The 18,792-nt window shown below is 49.1% G+C and overlaps 7 protein-coding genes across 7 annotated transcripts; 3 read left to right on the top strand and 4 right to left on the bottom strand.

The window, feature by feature from the left end:
• Positions 1 to 1,261: 1,261 nt before the first annotated feature.
• Positions 1,262 to 1,462, top strand: TrAtP1_002914 (uncharacterized protein; the record flags this gene model as incomplete). Its single annotated transcript, XM_066111659.1, has 1 exon — positions 1,262 to 1,462. The coding sequence occupies one exon, from the start codon at positions 1,262 to 1,264 to the stop codon at positions 1,460 to 1,462; it is 201 nt and encodes a 66-aa protein (XP_065967737.1).
• Positions 1,463 to 2,732: 1,270 nt separating this feature from the next.
• Positions 2,733 to 3,665, bottom strand: TrAtP1_002913 (uncharacterized protein). Its single transcript, XM_014087357.2, has 2 exons — positions 3,174 to 3,665; positions 2,733 to 3,100 (listed from the first exon to the last, which is right to left on the bottom strand). Exons 1-2 carry the CDS (start codon positions 3,556 to 3,558, stop codon positions 2,850 to 2,852), a joined length of 636 nt encoding a protein of 211 aa, XP_013942832.2. The 5' UTR covers positions 3,559 to 3,665; the 3' UTR covers positions 2,733 to 2,849.
• A 981-nt stretch (positions 3,666 to 4,646) lies between these two features.
• On the top strand, positions 4,647 to 6,042 carry TrAtP1_002912 (uncharacterized protein). Its single transcript, XM_014087572.2, has 3 exons — positions 4,647 to 4,815; positions 4,949 to 5,151; positions 5,214 to 6,042. Exons 1-3 carry the CDS (start codon positions 4,747 to 4,749, stop codon positions 5,404 to 5,406), a joined length of 465 nt encoding a protein of 154 aa, XP_013943047.1. The 5' UTR covers positions 4,647 to 4,746; the 3' UTR covers positions 5,407 to 6,042.
• On the bottom strand, positions 6,043 to 8,020 carry TrAtP1_002911 (uncharacterized protein). The gene is made up of 2 exons (XM_014087571.2): positions 7,563 to 8,020; positions 6,043 to 7,391 (listed from the first exon to the last, which is right to left on the bottom strand). The coding sequence occupies exon 2, from the start codon at positions 7,154 to 7,156 to the stop codon at positions 6,107 to 6,109; it is 1,050 nt and encodes a 349-aa protein (XP_013943046.2). The 5' UTR covers positions 7,157 to 7,391; positions 7,563 to 8,020; the 3' UTR covers positions 6,043 to 6,106.
• A 3,784-nt stretch (positions 8,021 to 11,804) lies between these two features.
• TrAtP1_002910 (uncharacterized protein) lies at positions 11,805 to 12,114 on the bottom strand (the record flags this gene model as incomplete). Its single annotated transcript, XM_014087569.2, has 2 exons — positions 11,805 to 11,921; positions 11,977 to 12,114. 2 exons carry the CDS (start codon positions 12,112 to 12,114, stop codon positions 11,805 to 11,807), a joined length of 255 nt encoding a protein of 84 aa, XP_013943044.1.
• Positions 12,115 to 12,352: 238 nt separating this feature from the next.
• TrAtP1_002909 (uncharacterized protein) lies at positions 12,353 to 13,926 on the top strand (the record flags this gene model as incomplete). The annotated part of the gene is made up of 1 exon (XM_014088204.2): positions 12,353 to 13,926. One exon carries the CDS (start codon positions 12,353 to 12,355, stop codon positions 12,971 to 12,973), a length of 621 nt encoding a protein of 206 aa, XP_013943679.1. The 3' UTR covers positions 12,974 to 13,926.
• A 3,870-nt stretch (positions 13,927 to 17,796) lies between these two features.
• Positions 17,797 to 18,738, bottom strand: TrAtP1_002908 (uncharacterized protein; the record flags this gene model as incomplete). Its single annotated transcript, XM_014087568.2, has 1 exon — positions 17,797 to 18,738. The coding sequence occupies one exon, from the start codon at positions 18,736 to 18,738 to the stop codon at positions 17,797 to 17,799; it is 942 nt and encodes a 313-aa protein (XP_013943043.2).
• Between the last annotated feature and the right edge of the window lie 54 nt (positions 18,739 to 18,792).

Raw genomic sequence — 18,792 nt, 5'->3', positions numbered from 1 at the left:
TTTCGCATTCCAATCATTCGCTGCGCTGGCAAAAACATCTTCAAGTCTGCTCGCTTGTGATTTGGTGCGCTGAGAACTCATTCTCAAGCCGGAACACATCGTCAAAACTGTTTGCTTGCCTTCATTGCCCAAAGTCGCGAAATCCTTTCGTATATGGAAGTGGTGGCATATTTGAGGTTGAACTCTAGGCACCGTGGAATATATCAATGGACATGTGGATGGTACATGACGGTAGTATACTGGGCGTCAATTGTTTGTGGGGGAAGCGAGAAGAAATTATGTTGAGAGAATGAGGGGGGAAATTTCAGCGAAATGGAAACTCTCAGGTTTCGATGTCTCTTTCAGCTCCAATGGCCCTAGGATGAAGCAGACCCAGCAGCTGCAAAAGTAACGGACAGCAGCAACAGCTGCTACTCTTCCTCTTCTCCGCCTTGCCAGCTCTCAGCAGTGTCGTGTGTTGTAGAAGCAGACGAATAAAAATAGAGCCCACAAGGGCATATCAATTGTCAATGAATGACTTGCTGGTGTGTATTATGTTTACTTGTCGTAGAATAGCTATAACCAACGTGTCGACTTTGTTGAGTACTGTGTATATATCTTTATGCAGTAGCATACCTAGGTAGCTAGAGCAAAAAGCTTGCAAGACAATTGAATCTGTATTCTAGACATATGGTTTAAATGATACCATAGAACAATATTTTGTACTTGAACACAGTAGCAGAAGTAGCAGAAGTAGCAGAAGTAGCAGAAGTAGCAAGATCGTCGGTATTCAACAAGACATTCCTCATTTCCCATTTCCCATCTTCTTATTCTCTCCCCCTCTACCTGTTTCATCCTTTCTACTCTCTTCACCTCTCCAATTTGTCTTCCCTCTCCTACTTCAGCTAGGTGCTCTGGCTGGGGCGACTTAGTCCTTAAATGCCGCCAGGGGGGCCGAAAAGGAGGAGGCTGCTGCTGGGACGCCTTGGCAGGGAGAGGAGGAGGAAGAGATGATGATGATGATGCCGATGGTGATGCCGAGAGTTGTAGTGGCACTTCAGCTGCTGCTTCTGCTGTTGTTGTTGTTGCTGTTGCTGCTTCTAATTCCGGGACCGGAGATGAAGCCAAGGACGAAACCGGAGACGGCGACGGGGGCGGGAGGTTTCTTCATCAGCAGTAACCACGCCGCTTATGGCGGAGACAACGTCTGCCCAGGTGGAGGAGGGTGGAGGGGGGATAAGGGGAGCAGGTAGTCTGCGGTTCGGGGGCCACCCAGGCCATCATGGCCATCATCATCTTCGTCTTCATCATCATCTTCTTCGTCGTCGTCGTCGACGTTGGTGCTGGTGCTGGTGCTGGTGCTGGTGCTGGTGTTTTGGATTCAAAGAGCTCTGAAGATTGTATACGTGCCCGAAGATCGCCTTTATGTTATGACAATACGTTGTTTACTTCCTCTCAAGGCAAGAGAAACATTGTCTCGTAATGATCGTGAGATGGCAGTCTCGTTGTTCTCATTCGAGTCGGTACCTCATGATTAAAAAGTTACAACTATACATTAGGAAAGCATGACTGTCTATCTACAGAACGTACTGTGGAATGATCATATCGGTGCTTGTAGGTAGTTGAATGGATGAAAGCATTGAATTGTCAAATCTTAGGTCGCTACAACTGAAGTATTCCACCATCACCCAGTAACTAACAGGAAATATAATTGACATGAAAGTTTTCTTCAGAAGTGAGAAGGGCTGGAAGAGCAATGTATCTTTTTCGCGTCACTATGATACTGCATTATCCGTTTTAATAGTCTACAAGAAACTATGATATAAGTTGTGCAGCGTAGTTACAGAAAGGAATTACCATCCTGCTTAGTACTAAGCTATTTAGCTTCAGCCGCCCTGACTCTTGTCTATTTTGTAAGGTTTCGAACTGCGATGATTCTTTCCTGACATTCATATCCCTTATGAGAAGCTACTCAAGTTTTGGCTACATTCTGTGCAGTGATATACGTATACCAACCCAAAATTATCAGTTTCAACCGGGCAGTTTTAGTCTTGACTAGAGCAGTCGAAAGTGAATGTAGCTTGCTTATTACCATAACGGTATATTGCAATCAACCTAGACAAATGGAAATATATTATCACCACCTATTTTCCAATAATGACACACTGAAGATTGCATTCCAAGTTGCAGCTTAATGGCCTGTAGACATTAAACGCCCCTTTACGCACACTCCTCGAGTTTCACTTTGATCGATTACAGGAACTAATTCAACATACTCAAACTATACCAATGTTTGTTTTTGTTTTGAAAGACGTAAAAAGCTTAATAGCAAAGCTTATATGGGAAACGATTGCCGTTTCGTTTGATGGCAGTCACAGTTCATCAACGCGCTTGCTCTTGTTAAATCACATGAATAATAGCTTTCAACTTAGCACTGCCGATAATCCCTGTAGAAACATCATCCATTCTAGAATGCTCGCTGTGTTGTTTATGCTCGCTGTCTAGGTAATTGTGGAACTCGTCACACTGTCACTTTCTCTTGACAAGTTCATACCCTTCAAGTATAGTTTAGCTACCTTTATTGTAGGGGGCATTTGCATAGACAAAAAAAAAAGGTCTTAGCTACCACTAGCGGGTATAATTGACGCTGAGCCTTTATTGACGAAAAAAAAAAAAGAAGATCAAAATATGACCCAACTGTCAAATAGGACCATTCAGTAGCATCAGTAGTAGCAATAATCCATGCCATAGCTGAAGATATATATATATTAACTGGAACAGAACTGAGGTGCTATACAAAGCTTCCATTCAAGTATAAACCATATTATGTTGAAATGAATCTTACACTATTTGCTGTTGCTGCGCATCATTTAATTCGAGACCGGCTCGCGGACCATCTGATAAGCTTTGGCCTGGGCAGAGGCGCCCCATTTCGACAGATCCACGACAATTCTATCCACCTCTTTGAAGCCAAATTTCTCATACAATGGTCGCCCTTCTTCAGAGGACTCAAGATATGACACGAGCCCCAGCCTATCAGCCTCTGCAGTTCCCCACTCTAGGCATTTGCTCCCGGCGCCTCGTCTCTGGTGGTCAGGGTCGGTGTGAAGGAGTTTGAGATCTATAGACATTAGCCTTCGCATCATCATTCATGGCAGCTATAGCTTATCCCAAGAACACGGGGAGCAACTCACAAACATGCGGCTTGCCTTCAAATCTGGCCCACCATCTTCGGTCCATCTCCCCAAAGAAGGCATCGCACGCCTCTACATTTGTTCCAGGTCCCCAGGTGCGCTTAGGCTTGCTTGGCCTGAGGTCCCCAGACCAAATGAACCATAGAGTGCATGCAATAATGCCATCTTCGCCCTTTGCCTCCAGGTCTGTATCGACAACCTTCATCATTTGGAAAGCTGGCTCTTCGTTTTTTCTCGCAATCATAATGGCAATACGGTCCTCAGTCTTCATTCCCTCTCCGGGGAAGAAAACGGCATTGGACTCGCTGGGGCCATAGGCACGCTTTTCAATTTCGCTGGAGCGAACCATGTCGGCCTCTGTAGCCGGGGCGATTTTGAGAGGCATGACGGGCAGATTTTGCGCTCTGAAGAAGGTAAAGATGATGAAGCAGTGAAAAGAGAGGTGATATGGAATGATGGAATTGTACACCAGGACTTTCTTTATACTCAGTCACCTAGTGCAAGATCTTTGGAGCATCTTTGGAGAGCCATTTCGGCGAGCCACTTCGGGCAAGACGCCGCGGTGGGCCCCGGCGCTGCGGACCCGCATAGTGAATCCTTCTTGACGAGCAGTCACCATTCCATGCACCGATTGCCTATTTCGGACGGCCGAAAAGATCCTTCTGGAAGCCAATGAAGTGCATAATTGGTCAATAGTCCCGCATATCATATCCTCTAGTTGTCACTTGGGGTCAAATGAGCCTGAACGCTGGCCTAACGTGTTTAATGGACGTATAGATGAGGTCGAAATAATCAGCTTGGCGTTTGCACATCCGCGCTGCGGGTGGGGTATCAACGCCGCTACGCACCGGGGTTCAGGCAAGGCTGTGAGCCGAAGCCGCTCTGAGAGCCGAAGCCGAGCTGAAAGTTGGAGTTGCTGCTGAGAATGGCCACTAGCAAGGGAAGCATTCCTAAATTGGAGAATCTGGTAAAGGCTGCCACGTGTTTCGATGGATGTGAGAGTCTATCTTGGGCCAGACTACAAACAGATTGATGACTTGTCTACATAATCTATCTTTGTCGCATTGCTTGATCTTTGTTCAAGGCCTTGGTCATGAAAATGTGGCTGGGGGCGTATACACACTGTTCGTTCTCGTATAAAGTAGACCGCATTCTCAGAACTTTGTTAAACATCATAGCTTCCAAAATGCTCATACTCTATTATTTGACAAAACTCTTTTTTTCGACCTAGATGACTGTATACTGGCGGTTTGATAAGAGCAGTCGAACTTATCATGGTCAACGATGGCTATATAAGTGCCCGTAAAAGACGGCGATACTAGTCGGCTCCGTTTTTTATCCTCCCGCGCATCGAGCAGATCATGTGACTCCGTTATTAACGGAACGCATTCCGCCACTGGGGCCCCACGTCTGCGAAAACGGAACAAGCGCCGTCGGCCCGGATTTTCCAGAACTCCAAAAAAGTCGTCACGACGCAAACCCAACTTTTTTCTCACCACATCTCGACTTCCGCCTCGGATCCTCCGCCACCTCCCGATCGTCCTCTCTCGGTGCCTCACAATCATCCTCAGCCATGGATCACGGACGCGACCCCTGCCCTTGGGTCATTCTCAATGACTTTGGCGGTGCCTTTGCCATGGGTGTACGTTACAAAAGCCTCTCTCCATAACCCCCACATGGAGGCATTGACAGACCGTCGTCACTGCGGGCCTCATTGATGCCTGAGTGCACGGGCTATATCTAGTTACATCAAACTGACCATTCTATCACTCTAGGCCATCGGTGGAACCATCTGGCACGGCATCAAGGGTTTCCGAAACTCTCCCTACGGCGAGCGTCGAATCGGTGCCATCACCGCCGTCAAGATGCGAGCGCCTGTCTTGGGCGGTAACTTCGGTGTCTGGGGTGGTCTCTTCTCAACTTTTGACTGCACCGTCAAGGGCATCCGCAAGAAGGAGGATCCTTACAACGCCATCATGTATGCATTGAATCGACTCTCTGAGGAAAACAATTCCTTGTCGCTGACATTCCATCTCATAGTGCGGGTTTCTTCACCGGTGGTTCCCTTGCCTTCCGTGGTGGTGTCAAGGCTGCCCGAAACAACGCCATTGGCTGCGCCGTTCTGCTGGCCGTCATTGAGGGTGTCGGTATCGCCTTCGGAAAGATGATGGCCGGATCAACCAAGCTGGAGATGCCCCAGCCGCCCCCGAACTCGGAAGTCCAGGCTTTGTAAACGACGAGCGAAAGAAAATATTGCCTGAAACGAAACAAAAAGAACGAAGATCGAATTTTATCGACTTTATGCCTCTCAACTCTGCCTTTTATTCTTAAATGTCTTTTATTCGGCTTTACTGGTCTTGGTTTTTTTTATGGCCTTAACGCCCAACTATATTGTTTCCTCTCCCTGTTGACTCTGCGGCGCCAGAGACGCATCGAGGGCGAGAACCCACTTGAAAACGAACAAGGAGAAGGAAAATCTGGGAGGAACGAAACCTGAGAAAGGAAACCGATATCTATGGATAATCTGCAAACCGCATCGCACAGGCGTTTTCCGTGAATTATAGATATGGAGGGAAATACCAATGGGCTCTCTGCCTGGGTCTGCAAAGGAATTTCAAAACAAGGGAACAAGCGAATTCAGGGTAAATGGACCTTGTTGCTTGGGTAACAAAGAAGAAGTCGGTGTTGGTGAGATGATTACATGTACGAATATATACAAAAGAAGAAAGCTGGCTGGGACAAGATGAGACGAGGTCAGTCTCACGCCGCTTGTGTACAATTTGTTCCTGGAGGAATGGCCTGGTGATGGCCTGCATCACTTCTAATCCAACAAATAACAAGGAATGAATTGAATAGGGATATTCTCCTCACCCCAGATGGTCTATCTGATCTCACTTGACTCTATTGCTTTCACTTAACATTATGCATCCAACTCACAGCTCATCCGCAGACCCATTCGACCAAGCGCTCATCACCGCCTTGCCCTCATCATCAACCCACGCCCTCCACATTCCGCCGCAGTTATAATCCATCAGCAGTTCCGACCGAACGCCCACCGCATTCCCATCTTCGTCTCGCACCAGCGTGCACTCGATGCCAATCATACCGCCCTCTCCTTCGCCCGTGCGCGTCCAGCGATCGCCCGCACTCTTCTGCAGCTCGCCTCCTAGACCGACCACTTGGGACAACGCCTTGTTGCCAGCCAAAGGCTTGTATCTCGCGATGGCGGCGACGGTACGCACAGCGTTGATGCGTAGGAAGGAGTCGCCGTTGCCTGTCCCCGAAACACCAATGGACCGAGTCGAAGTTGTGGAGTTTGTTAGGCTGAGACGTTGAGTCTCTTGGTCCAAGTTGACGGGTGAGTACATCCATGGGGTGGGAAAGCAATCTGCCAGCAAACCCTTCAACGGGCCAGCGAAACTGATCCCCGGCTGCGCTCTCTTCACTTGACTTGTGAGCTTCTCCCACGTTGACGACTCTTGACCTTCATCCTCCCACTCTTCAGCCCAGAATCCGGCCCCGACGACGGGAGTATCGCCAATACGCCCAGTGAGCTTGTTCGTCATGCCACCGGTGCTCGTGGCCGCGCAGATGACGCCCTCCGCATCCAACGCAACAGCTCCGCAAGTCCCCTGCGGGAGATGCTCCTCCGCATGCCACGTCCCCAAGCCAAGCCCGCGCTTCTCCCTCTCCAGCGCACGAACATGCTCGTCCCAGCGCTGCTGCGTGAAAAAGTAGCCCGATTCCACAATCTCCAGGCCATACTGCTCAGCAAGCTTCTCCGCCGTCTCGCCATGAAGCTGCGTGTGCCCCTGCGCAGAGGGCACATCTACATCCAGCAAAAGAGAAGAAGAGGCGTGTGACGACGCTGCGAGATCTTGTTCGCCGTGCTCGAGCATCTTGCGCGCCAGCAGGATCGGGTTGCGCACGCGCCGCAGGCCCATGACGCCGACGCCGCGCTTCTTGAAGCCCCGCGAGACCATGACGGAGGCTTCGAGCTCGTTGATGCCGTCGCGGGTGAAGACGGCGCCGTGGCCGCTGTTGAAGAGGGGGTTGTCTTCGAGCTGGGCGACGGCGTGGGTGGCGATTTCTAGGGCTGAAGGGCCATGGTGAAGAGGGGGGAGACTCTTTCTCTTGTGTTATGGGGTGGTTTTCATATGCTGACTGATGGTGCGTCTTTTGTGAAGACGAGTTCATGTATTGTTGAGTGTTGGATACCTACATGATGAATTCATCTCTCTACATTAGTCTTACATGTTTTCTTCTGAGACTTCATACGATGAATAGTGGTATACAAAAAGGGGAAGAATAGAGTATACACTTTCACTCGTGATACAAAAGAGAGTTTGTTACTGTTTCACACCAAAAAAAAAGACTATCGTCACTCACAATCGCAAGAAGAGCGCTCCTGTAAGCACCGTATTTCTCAGAGGGGTAGTTCTCACGCCGGATATTCCCCGCGCCCCCATGGATAATCAATCGAGGCTGAATCCTTGTCCGCGGATCAGACGATGCGAGCGGCTCTCGGTACTCCATGTCTTTTTTTTTCTTTTGTCTTGTTTTATGTGTATAGTAAGAAGCAAAGTAAAAACTACTAGTATAATAACTGTAAGAGGAACGAATTACTGCTTGAGGAGATTGATTCGTTAGCAGCAGAAAAAAAGAGGCTTGCGGGGAAATGGCTGGTTATCGGCGACGCCGAGCCGTGGTGGGGTTTTATTTCTCGGACGGCTCTTTTAACTTCCGGGAAGAAGGGGGGTGTGAGACTGTTGTTTAAAATTCGAAAAGAACGATTGGATCGAATTTTCCTTGAAATAGAATTAGAACAACAGGCGGCGGGCTGTATCGGACGTCGGTGATAGAAGTTAAAAAAAAAAGTCGCTTACACGCATGATAGTATGCAAAACCAGCAGATTGCAACGGCTTGACGTTCCTCCACTGAATCTGACCAGGCGGGCGGATCACCTGCCTATTGCGGCATCTCACTGGTCCGCGGGTTTATAAGATGCGTGCCTTTTTTTGGGTTCTAAACAGAGTCATAGTCTTCAACTCCGTCGATCCACCATGAATCATGGATTGGTAACTCGGCGTCTCTTTCAACTTGTGTACGTTTAATGACAACCTGGGATAGCCCCTGTTGTCTTGTAGTTCTCAACTAGCTATGTCTGTTACAAGGACAAGCCGCCCTATGCGATATTTCCCAGGCTTTTTATTGCCTCTAGTAGTAATTCTGCATATAACCTTTTCCGTCTTATGACAAAAGGTTTTCCCCCACCGGATGTCAGCATTAATTTCCGTAAAAATGACAGAGGGAAAACAAAGCATATATGATTTTGCGTTTCCAAATCGAAAGTCCGTCCCCATAAGGTTTCGTAAGAGCTGAGAGAAAAAAAATCAAGTTTTGAACAAAAAAAGGAACACTCCGCTTTCCGCCAATATAATGAGAAAAAAAATCCGTAAGCCTTTAAACTTCAAGTGGTATATCCTGCGTAACTCCCGTTGCTCCACAAATCAATAATAGATGGGCTGGAGCCTGATGTGTCCCTCGATCAACTTCTCCAGTCCGCTCTCTCTATCGCCAAAGCCGTGTCATATCTTTATTTTTTTAAGCTCCGTTAACAATAATCGCTTGTCGTTGAATAGTAGTATCATCATTTGCGTAGCAGCTCATGAAGCCCCTAAATTCGAGATTTGTTTTGTCGGAATCCTTGGTTTATGGTGCATGAGCAGGTGATAGGCCGGCAGCAACTTTGACGGCCTTGATAACATCCTTTGGTCGTATACCGGGCGTCCTTCCCAGACAAACTGACGCGTTCACCAATTCTAATGAAATGTGTTAGAAAAAAGGAACATTAAAGAATGAAGCACATGAGAGAGATATCAGGGCAAATGCCCACATACCATCTATTAATCGGCCCACGTCGACTGAAACTTTCGTCTTGGACCAGCTTGATCCCGTAGGCCATATGTGGTTGAAGTCGTGGTTATTCATAAATGAAACTAATCCTCCATCTAGGTCAGTCTTGTCACTAAGCTCAGTGCATTTCATATTCTGACCTGGAGAGTCTCCTCGAAGAGAGCTGCCGAAATCGCCCACGGAGGGGCCATTCATCGGCCACATGCTGCTGCTTTGAATTCCGCTGATGCCCGAGCTACCAGGAGAAAGCCCAATACTAGCAAAGTTGGTTTTGGTGCTCGCTTCGTCGGCAGCTTGTAGTTCGTTTAGATCCAGCTCGGAATCGACATAGTCAACGTTCGGGGGGATGGCCAGACCCAGTCGACGCAGGAATAGCTCTACTTCGTCCGCTGTGAAAAATTCACCCTCAAAGTTTTGGCAAAGTATTCGTATCCGATGCTCAGCTTTTTCTTCAGAATTGGCTTGAGACTGGGTTCCGAATTGGGGCATGTTAGAGAAGCCCGAAGCTGATTTAGTTATTGAAAGTATCGCGTTATTCAACTCCTCCGAGGTAGCCGAGGAAAATTGATTTTCTAGATATCCAAACTGGTCGCTTTGCATCGCAGGCGTTGGGAACTTCCAGTCTACTCCCTCGCTCTGTATCTTCTTCAGCCCTGCTGCTAATCGCCGAATAATCGAGTCGCGGGATTCAAAGAGCAAACTAAAGCCGAAAACAGTCGCGTATCGGTCGGGCGGTGGGTTCTTCATCGTAGCCAACCTGAGGCCGCACTCCAAAGTGACTCGCTGCAGCCTCTTGCTGAAGCGTTCGTGAATGCCATATGTCGGAGATGAGAGTCGGGGGTAGGGCGAAGGGTTGTTGAGAGAGGTGCTTAGATAGCTACTGCTTGGCGGCTGTGAAGCGGACGGCTCCATGGAAGTGAAGAATGGGAAACTGGCATTGTTTGGTGTGGCCTGGGTGATGACTTCATAGTTGAAAGAACTAGAGTGATGCGGAATAGTGGGATAAGCCGAGCTCGAGAGATCCGGTTCGCCCAAGCCCGTTGTCTGATGGCCATGGTGCATGCTCACGTCGCCGAGGCCTTTTCGAGCCCCCGCAGGCTTAGCCATGATGGAATCCTCGCTCTCGGATGTGATGCTGCTGGTGCCGACCATGCTAGAAATGCGGAGCAGTCGATCCGCAATGAGTCTGAGGCGAGGCGCAGCATGAGGGGCAATATCGAAAATGCCCTCGGCCAAAATGATGTCGTAGAATTTAGTAAACTCTTTGCTCATGGCCTCGTTTGAGGCCTCTAGATCTTTGACCTTTTGCTCAAGAGTGGTGATGGCAGTGTCTTTGCGGTGTCTGTACGCTCGCTGAGCAAGACGGATTTGTGTTCGACGACGCTACATTGGAGCAAGGGGATTAGAATTGCAACTCTCATGGAAAGCGGACCATCGATTAAAGAAAAAAATTCAAAACAAGCAAGTGGGTCTATTGCATGCCGAGTTGATCTCCAGAGGAGGGTTAATGGACACAGATGGAGAAGGGGAAGAGAACAAGAAGCTGTGAATGCTACCACGAGTCATGGGTGGCGACGAACAAGATGAGAACAGTGATGGAAAAGAAGGCAAGCATCTTGGATCTGATATCAAGCAAGCGGGCAAGCACGCGGGCGACTCACATCGGCGGCGGTCTCGTCCTTGGTATCCAGTCGCGGACGGCCCCTGGATCTCTTCTTCTGAACTCCATCGTCGTCGTCGTCGTCGTGATCTTCCGAAAGCGATCGTTTTCCATTGGCAGATCGCGTGCGTCTGGGCTCCTCTCCATACTTTTCGGCGTTGAGAATTGAGATTTCACTCTGCATTGACGGCAGGGGGGACCTGCCCTCGTGTCGAGATAGTCGACTCATCGTATCCAATTGATTAGTCGAGCCCACGTCGCGATCCCAGGAGCAGAGTCGGAAGCTTTTGAAATAATAATCGCAAGGTGGGAAGATGAAATGGATGAGAAAATGCTGGATACTAATAAAAAGAAGACGCAAGTAGAAAGCACCTGATAAGGTTGAGTGTGACGTCGGGAGGATCAGAAACGGCGCGGGGCACCTGGAGAGAATATGCCAATAACAAGTGATAGTGCTAGGAAAGCTATTTTGTCAGAATCGATGCTAGGGCGCAGTCTTTATTCATCCGCATTCGTCCGCTTCGGTGAGCTGCGGTCTTCGCTGACGAGTCCGCACCGCACCACACCGCAGGGACGCCGCAAATGACAAGAGACAATGCTGACCAGGTTGAGAACTCAGTGCCGAGGTAGCTGTGCTGGAGGTACCAATAGGCGTGTACTTGCAAAGGTAGGTATGGGGTCTGGTGTTGGCTCAAGTGCTGGGCCAATGACAGGTACAGCAATACTGTGTCTGCGTCTGGTATGGATCAGAGCCCGGGGTGTCTGGCCTTTTGGTTCGTTGCCAGGATGGCGAGACTCGAGACAAGGACTCAGGACTCGAGGCAATGGCGGCAGTAGTGCCTGAAGCTGTGGCTCTTCCTGGCGCCTGCAGATTGCTAGCGCAAGCCCAGCCCTACAAGTAAGAGCTTGCGCGGGAGCCGGGTTGTGAGAGTTCGCTTGTGCGTCTGGGAGCATACAGTAGAGCATGGGAGATGCAAGGAAGTCCCAGGCTCAGGCGTCAAGGCGTCAAGGTCCGGTCCTGGTCCTGTCCTGGTCCTGGCAGCGGGAGATTCCACTATTCCCAACGGCAGATTCCACCGGCTCTTGATTGGAGACCCTGCTCAGATGTCCAGTTGAGCTGTGTCTGTGCAGTTGCAGAGTCGTTGTCGAGCTGTGGAGCCGGGCCAAGTCTCTGGAATTTGTAGTCTGGTGAGCCAAACGCCGAATGTCCTGTCGGGCTTGCTTACCGAGCAATGAATGGCCGGCTTCTGAGGAGTCTCCTCCACACGAGCTGCTGAAACCTTCTTCCACGTGTGAGCCGAGCCAGCAGCCACCAGCCACCAGCCGCCCCGAGGTATTATTGCTGCATCGAAGCACGACGCCATGATAACATGAACCAGGGACGGGCTCTCCGGCGCAATTAGCTAATGTCAGTCGCCTAGGCTGCTTGGGGCGCGCTAGAGCCGATTAGCTCTGACAGCGCGCCATTAGTCAGCGCATCAGACGCTGCGGTTCTGCAGTTCCAGCGCGGCGGCAGCAGGGTTAACCGCCTTAGGCAGTCGGTAGCCTGGCAGGGGCTGGCGCTCGACTGTGCTTGTACTGTACGGTCGCTGCTGGTTAGAGATGCTGCGGTGGAACCTTCAGTGGCTTCAGTGCGTGGCTTCAGGCTTCGCCAGTGTGACCTCCAGTGCGAGTTCCGTGCCGGGCGCCTTTCGCACCAGCCCTAGCCGCGTTTGTCAGCAGCTGCCGGAGACGCTGATTGGCCGGTGCCGCTGCGAACCCCCATTTAGCGGCCTTGAACTAAACTCCAACACGCCGGGCTGCATGTCGTGGGGGCTGGAGGGCATCCCAAACAGGGACTTGGCCACCATTGCTACAGTGCAGCAATCCGAGATTCAAGGCTCCAGTCCCCGTCTCTTCCTTGTCGTTTCTAGCACCAAAGCAGGCAATCGGGTTGGTGGAGATTTTTCCGCCGCTTCCGCCGCCTCCAGCAGGGCCGCTCACCGCTTGCCGCATCTCAACGCTCGGCCACCGCCAGCCGAGAGCCACGCAGACCAGACGCTTCCAGAAGGGCTTGGAGATGCTCAACCAGCTCCCGGCGTGATTAATATTCCACCAGCAAATAGACGCCTAATGAACGCTACGATTCCCGAGCAGCTAATATTGATGCCTATCCGGGACAATGGGCAGCTGCTGGCCGAATCCCTCAGGACTGCGTTAGGAGGGCATCGCACCGGCTATTAGTACAAGGACAAGGCGTCTGCGATGAGCATGTTTTTCCGTCTCTCGACGCAGCACCTCGGACTGCAGATGCGACATACGACGATCCGGAAAACGAGCTGTTTCAGCGACTAGGCATCGGCTGCTGTCAGTATTCGGCCTAGGCACCGAAACAGCACCCTATCAAATGCGATAGGAACCCCGATCCCTGCTGATCTTCACAGCTACATAGTAGTACTCCGTACAGCGTGTCTGGTCGGAAAAGGAAAATTATAGAGAGCGCGGAAAAAGGAGCCAAGGCAGCGGCCGATCCGACTCTACTTTCCTTGCGGCTCTCGGCCATCGAGTCTTGACCGAGTCTTACCAACGTTAGGAAAATGTCACTGTGTCTGGCTCTCCCCTTGTTGTCGCATTAACATTGTCCTGACCCCGACATTAGTCCCATGCCGCGCACTATTCCCTACATATTTGCCCTTTTCGCTCACGATATGCTACCGTAACATGGTGGCCCTGCTTCTAGAACTTTATTTCTGCCAGCAGCCCTGGCCGATAGACAGGAAACGGCCCTTTGCCTGTAAAGAGCACACGCATACGGGTATACGAGCACTGCTGGTTGGGGGTCATACGAGTCAGCTTATAGTACGGGAATTGATTGGCCAGACGCCAGTTGCAACTCGTACAAGGAGGCAGTCCAAAAGACAGGGACAGCTCTGTACATGGTGTAGGTATGTGTTTTGGCTGTCTCACAACTCCAGGACAGAGTCACAGAGCTTGTATTAGCAGCTGCTTATCCAACCGATCTGCAGGTGTTCTATAAATGGAACACATCCATAATCACGCTTTGGTCCAAAGAGGCAATTTTAGTCAGCGTCCTGCAGCCAAACACACCTAGAAGAGAATGCGTTTTCCGGTCTCCGCACTGTGGTTTGCTGAAGCTCGATTCAGCTTATTCTAAGCATACTCGTACAATATGTCCGCGGACGCGTGTATGCCAAGAAAAAGAGGACTCTGTAGAAACACACCATACCAGCTTTATAGCAATGGCATCGGGATCTTTTCCGGTTCTTGTTGAGACCTCGCTTCGCTAGCCAAGTATAGGCAACGATGATGACCCGCCAAGATTGTCAAAGTCACGATCAGAACGGATAATCCTTCAAATGACTCGCCAATCTCACAAGGATCACAACGTGGCAAGCCCAGATACAAGGCGCGCTTAATGATAGAAGGATCCTGCAATTCTCAACTACGTAGTTTGATATCCGGTGTAATCTCCGCTGCTTCTGGCTAAAGTAGGAGGATATCTGTAGTGTGTATTTCGTTCAAAGAGACTTGATGCAACCCGAGTTCCCTTGGTTGCCTATTCTCACAGCTATACAGTATAATGAGCTGAGTAGGAAACAGTATGCCTTTCCGGCTTTGTCAGAGATGGATAGGCAGATGGCGCGGCTCTACGGCTTGCAAGTGATGACAATGCGTCAACTCGACAATAGGCCAAGGCATCCTTGAATCAAGTTTACAACTACTAGTACTATTTTCACTGCATATCCCACCATCACGGAACTGGTGCTTATAGTCACGTCGATCATGTACAAGGAGTCGTCTCCACGTCAAGGCAAAGAGGCAAAGACGCCGACGGAAAGGATCCGTGGCGAGTCATGCAGCCTTCTCCAAAGCTTCCTAGCCAATCGCGCAACTCGCACAACCAGGTACTCCTGGCTCACAAGGCAATTGCTGTGCTGCAATACACTGAATAAAAAAGACACGGGAAAAAAAGAGAACGGCATGTCCTAAGCGTCGTTGCGGGCGCTCGACACTTTCAAGCCACCTTTGGCAACCAATCTACGCAGAGCGGTTGGTGCAACTCTTTGTCGGCACGTATAGTTGAGCCGAAGCTGCCGCTAGCATATGACTTACAGGTGCTGTACATAATTCCCGACCGATAACGCGGGAGCCGATAAATATCGGAGGTAAGGTTGGAAGTTGTAATTGCGCACCTTCTATCTCCGTAATATTGATGCTATTCATACCGACACAAGTCCGCTGATTTGGAATTGGACGTGTTGCATGTATACCAAGGCTGTGCTATGAGCTTAGCTGCGGCATCCTGCGGACATCATCAAAGCCTACACTGCGTCTGCATGCTTTTTTTTTTTTCTCATTCTAGGCCCCTCCGTGCATTTTATATAGATCTGTCATTTGCCAAATGCTGCCTACCTTTACCCAGATAGGAAGTTCTTACGACCCGCAAAAAGGCCAGCAACTCTGTGATGAATAACCGAAGACCCGAAGAGCCTCATCAGAGGGCGCAAAAAATGCGGAAATGTAAAATCAACAGCGCTCGAGCCACGCCCAGGACGATCTCTTTTTTTGCCTTTGGAGTCAACGGAAAAAATCGATTTATAATGCGGCATTGAAGACAGCCTTGTCGGCATTCTAATGAGGAATGGATGAATTGACCAACAAACACGTGGATACCCCTCGATTGATTCGCAGTGACAGCCCTCTTCTATCGTCAAATTATGGCTAAAATGCATTCTCAACTAAAGTGGCGGCACGAATAAGTCTCTAGCGGGCAACCACTCTCTTCATGACTCAGCCATGTAAGTCATCATGCCGACCCCCCCCTTGAGCACAAGTGTGCGCCCTTCAACAACAGACTTTAACGAAGCTTGTGCACCCCCTGCTTGGGTGGACCTTTTTTTCCTGTCTCTCTTTTCTTTTTGAAAGGAAGATGCTTGGCCTGGGCATGGCAGCAAGTCTGCCCTACTAAAAACTGTATATGAGCAGGGTTTAGGCGGAATTCCGCTTCTAACGTATGAAACGACAGGATATGCTAGTGCAAGGTAGGCACTAGTTGGTATCTCGTGAAGGCAAGGGCCGGCGATTTTGATCCGAAAACGTTTCGGTCAGCTTGATCCGACGATGCTTCTTGCAGGGGGGGCGGCCGATACCCTGCCGCCAAGAGGCCCTCCTACCTGTTCAGGTCGAGCCCCTAATAGCATCGTCACGCGGGAGAAGCAGTCTTTGCCACTGGGTATCATGGCGTCGGTTTCCGCTTATTCAATGCATATGAAAACCCGAGTCTGGGTATGGATTTAGGAACTGCCAGTTACACCCATGAAGTAGGGGGTTAACAGTTCTTCAACGAGGGGTCGCGGAGTGTTGATGAGTGGCCGATCCCTGTCAACCAAAAAATGGGGCATCTTTAAGCGTGATGCTAATAGGCTTTGAGAGAGACAGAGAGGACAGTTGAAGCAAATGAGAAGGAAATATTTCCGCAATACCAGGCCGATGAGACTTGTCAAAAGATCTAGTTGAGTTCCTAGACGCGCCTTGATAGTACTCGAGAACGGATGTGCGCGCCCATTAGATTGATGTCAACAGCCCTGCAACAAGTTTTGCAGCAGTCTCCTTTCAACCGACGATTGGAGTTGTTTGGGCAGTTACACCATCGTGGCGTGTGGCGTATTTGCTCCCCCCTCGCTTATACAGTTGTCCCAAGTTTGGCGCCTCCTATTTAACACAGAGAGAGTACAATGTGGATGGTGAAAATGGCCAACCTATCATATTTACACTGTACCGCTCTGCTCCACAGGGCTGCCAGAGTGGTGGACGATGATGGCTGTCTGTAAGAGCCACTGTGGCCTTAGCTGCATTAATTAGGCATATTTAAGAGCCAGCCCGTTTGCCGCCGTATCACCTGTTGCCGTCTTATTTATACTCATCGGATGTTTTTGATCCGCGGGCGATTAGGCGAAGCTTCTGTGTCGGATGAAGCCTTTGAATCGGACGAAGCGGTCACATCGGACCAAGTGTCAAATCGGACGAAGACCTCGTGTCGTTGGCGTGTTAACAGATGATCGGGACTTATTCTAGCCCATTACCTGTCACATGAGATATTTTTTTTGTCTAGATTCTCTCTGATAGACTAGAGGGTTTCTTTGCCAAGGTATTTGAAGCCTGGAAAAGCATTCTCCTCAAGTCCGCTGTCCTCGATATTGGAATCTTTTCAACAGTCTCTTTATTTTAATGCCACATTCTTGTTGAACTGACGAATATATAGCATAGAGATGAGAGGAAAGCAATGGATATAATAAAGTTTAGTTTCAACCCTTTTTTTGTAGTTCATTGCCTACCGTCTCTAGCTAGACCGATCGCAAACCAGGTATCATTCACGTCTATAGTAACAGTACCAATACATCATATAATCTTCATGTAGCTCTGATTATTTTATAAACTATTTTAAGCTCGTCCGAAAGACCAGACTTAAAAAGACAAAGTCCGACGACTGACCTAAAACATGTAGAAGAGAGTGTTTACTAATAAAGCAAGAAGTTTTGAATAAGTAATCTCAAGCCAACACAACTACATAATACGAGTGGTTCAATGGACGGTAGACAAATCACTCATAAACTACAGTCTTCGTCACTAAGTCGCGGGTTATAGTAAGCCGCAGCTGTCTCTTATCCAACTCGTCTTCACACAATCGATTCTTCTTCTGCATGATCTGATTCAATTCCTTTGGGCTCCTAGTTTCCTACCGATAGTCGAAATATTGATCAATAAATTGTCGCAACTAGAAAGCCAGCTTTTTCCTCTCAAAAGCTCCATGGTCTAGCTACCTGTCTTGACGGACCACAGACTCTTCAACAAAAGCTACATCATATCCCACTCATATATAACGGCTTAAACAACCATTCATTCTTGTGGGCTATCAGCTTGCTGGCGATGCTTGTCGACAAAATACGTGGTAGCGCGGTGCGAAAGAGCCGAGACGCCGTAGCCAAGTTTGAGCGCAACAGCCCCAAGAAAATCAGGAAGAACGCCCAAAAGTCTCTCGAACATCTTCATCCACATCCAAATCCTTCGCAATGTTGAACACAGTATCTCAACCATGGTAAAGAGATCCCAGGCCTATCAACAAGAATCTCTGGCAATTTGGAAAAAGCGACTGGAGTATCATCGGCATGTTGTCCCCTTTCTCGCCGAAAGATATCATTGTATATTCCAAACGGAATGAATTTATACTTTCCAATCATCTTTCTGAGCATTGGTTCGAGACAATTCCAGGGGAGCACTCTAAAATCCCCTTCTATGTCCCTGGGTCTGGGATAGCCAAAGGCCATGACAGTTTTGAAAAGTCCTGAATTGTGAGGATTCGTCTTTGAAATTGTTACAGGATGAAAACCCTCGAGATTGCGGCGGAGGCGGTTCTTCCTCTCGACAGAAAAGCGGCCAGGTGCCCCCATAAGCTGTTCAAGTAGGTACATGGCATCAAAGTGTGTAAGGTAGCAGTCGGAGAATGTATCCCACCAAATGCATGAGATACAGATGCTATTGGCTGGAATCTCATTTACTGGAACTGCTTTAAAGTCGACATTCAAGATCTCTCCATCTTGAAATTTTTCGAACTTGACTATTCGACGATTATTGATCCACTCTTCTTCAGTCCACCGTGCCGTCATTTCTTTGAGACTGCCGTTAATCCTCAAGATTGTCCCGCCATTATACATGGATTGATGATTGGCGATGGGAGATGTCGAGTCTAGTGGTGGTGTCTCGTCGCTTTGCAAGTGCAAAGTCGGCGGCGTCCGCAAGCTAGGCTGCATCAATGTCGGATTTTGGTGAATCGTTGTCTGCAGCGAATAATCCAGGGTATTTGCTGCAGCCGGTAAATGCAATGTATCCGGTTGTTCGTTTTCAGCGTCCACGGCCAGCGGAGCAGACTCGCGCTCATATTCAGTTTCTTTCATGTGCGAAGTGACTTGATTCATGGTCTGAGAAAGCATGTTTCTCAAGTAATCAATGCGTGACAAAGCTCCAATTCTTAATCGTTATTGTCT

The sequence above is a fragment of the Trichoderma atroviride genome, chromosome 2 (genome assembly GCF_020647795.1).
Source record: "Trichoderma atroviride chromosome 2, complete sequence".
NCBI lineage: Eukaryota > Fungi > Ascomycota > Sordariomycetes > Hypocreales > Hypocreaceae > Trichoderma > Trichoderma atroviride.
Note: the sequence above shows the minus strand (reverse complement) of the source record. Positions and strands in the feature narration are given on the sequence as shown.

Coding starts and splice junctions, on each gene's coding strand:
- TrAtP1_002913 (XM_014087357.2), bottom strand. CDS start 3,558: ATGCCTCTCAAAATCGCCCCGGCTACAGAGGCCGACATGGTTCGCTCC. Junction 3,101..3,173: donor TGAAGGCAAGCCGCATGTTT/GTGAGTTGCTCC, acceptor TAATGTCTATAG/ATCTCAAACTCCTTCACACC.
- TrAtP1_002912 (XM_014087572.2), top strand. CDS start 4,747: ATGGATCACGGACGCGACCCCTGCCCTTGGGTCATTCTCAATGACTTT. Junction 4,816..4,948: donor GCGGTGCCTTTGCCATGGGT/GTACGTTACAAA, acceptor CTATCACTCTAG/GCCATCGGTGGAACCATCTG. Junction 5,152..5,213: donor GATCCTTACAACGCCATCAT/GTATGCATTGAA, acceptor TCCATCTCATAG/TGCGGGTTTCTTCACCGGTG.
- TrAtP1_002911 (XM_014087571.2), bottom strand. CDS start 7,156: ATGGTCTCGCGGGGCTTCAAGAAGCGCGGCGTCGGCGTCATGGGCCTG.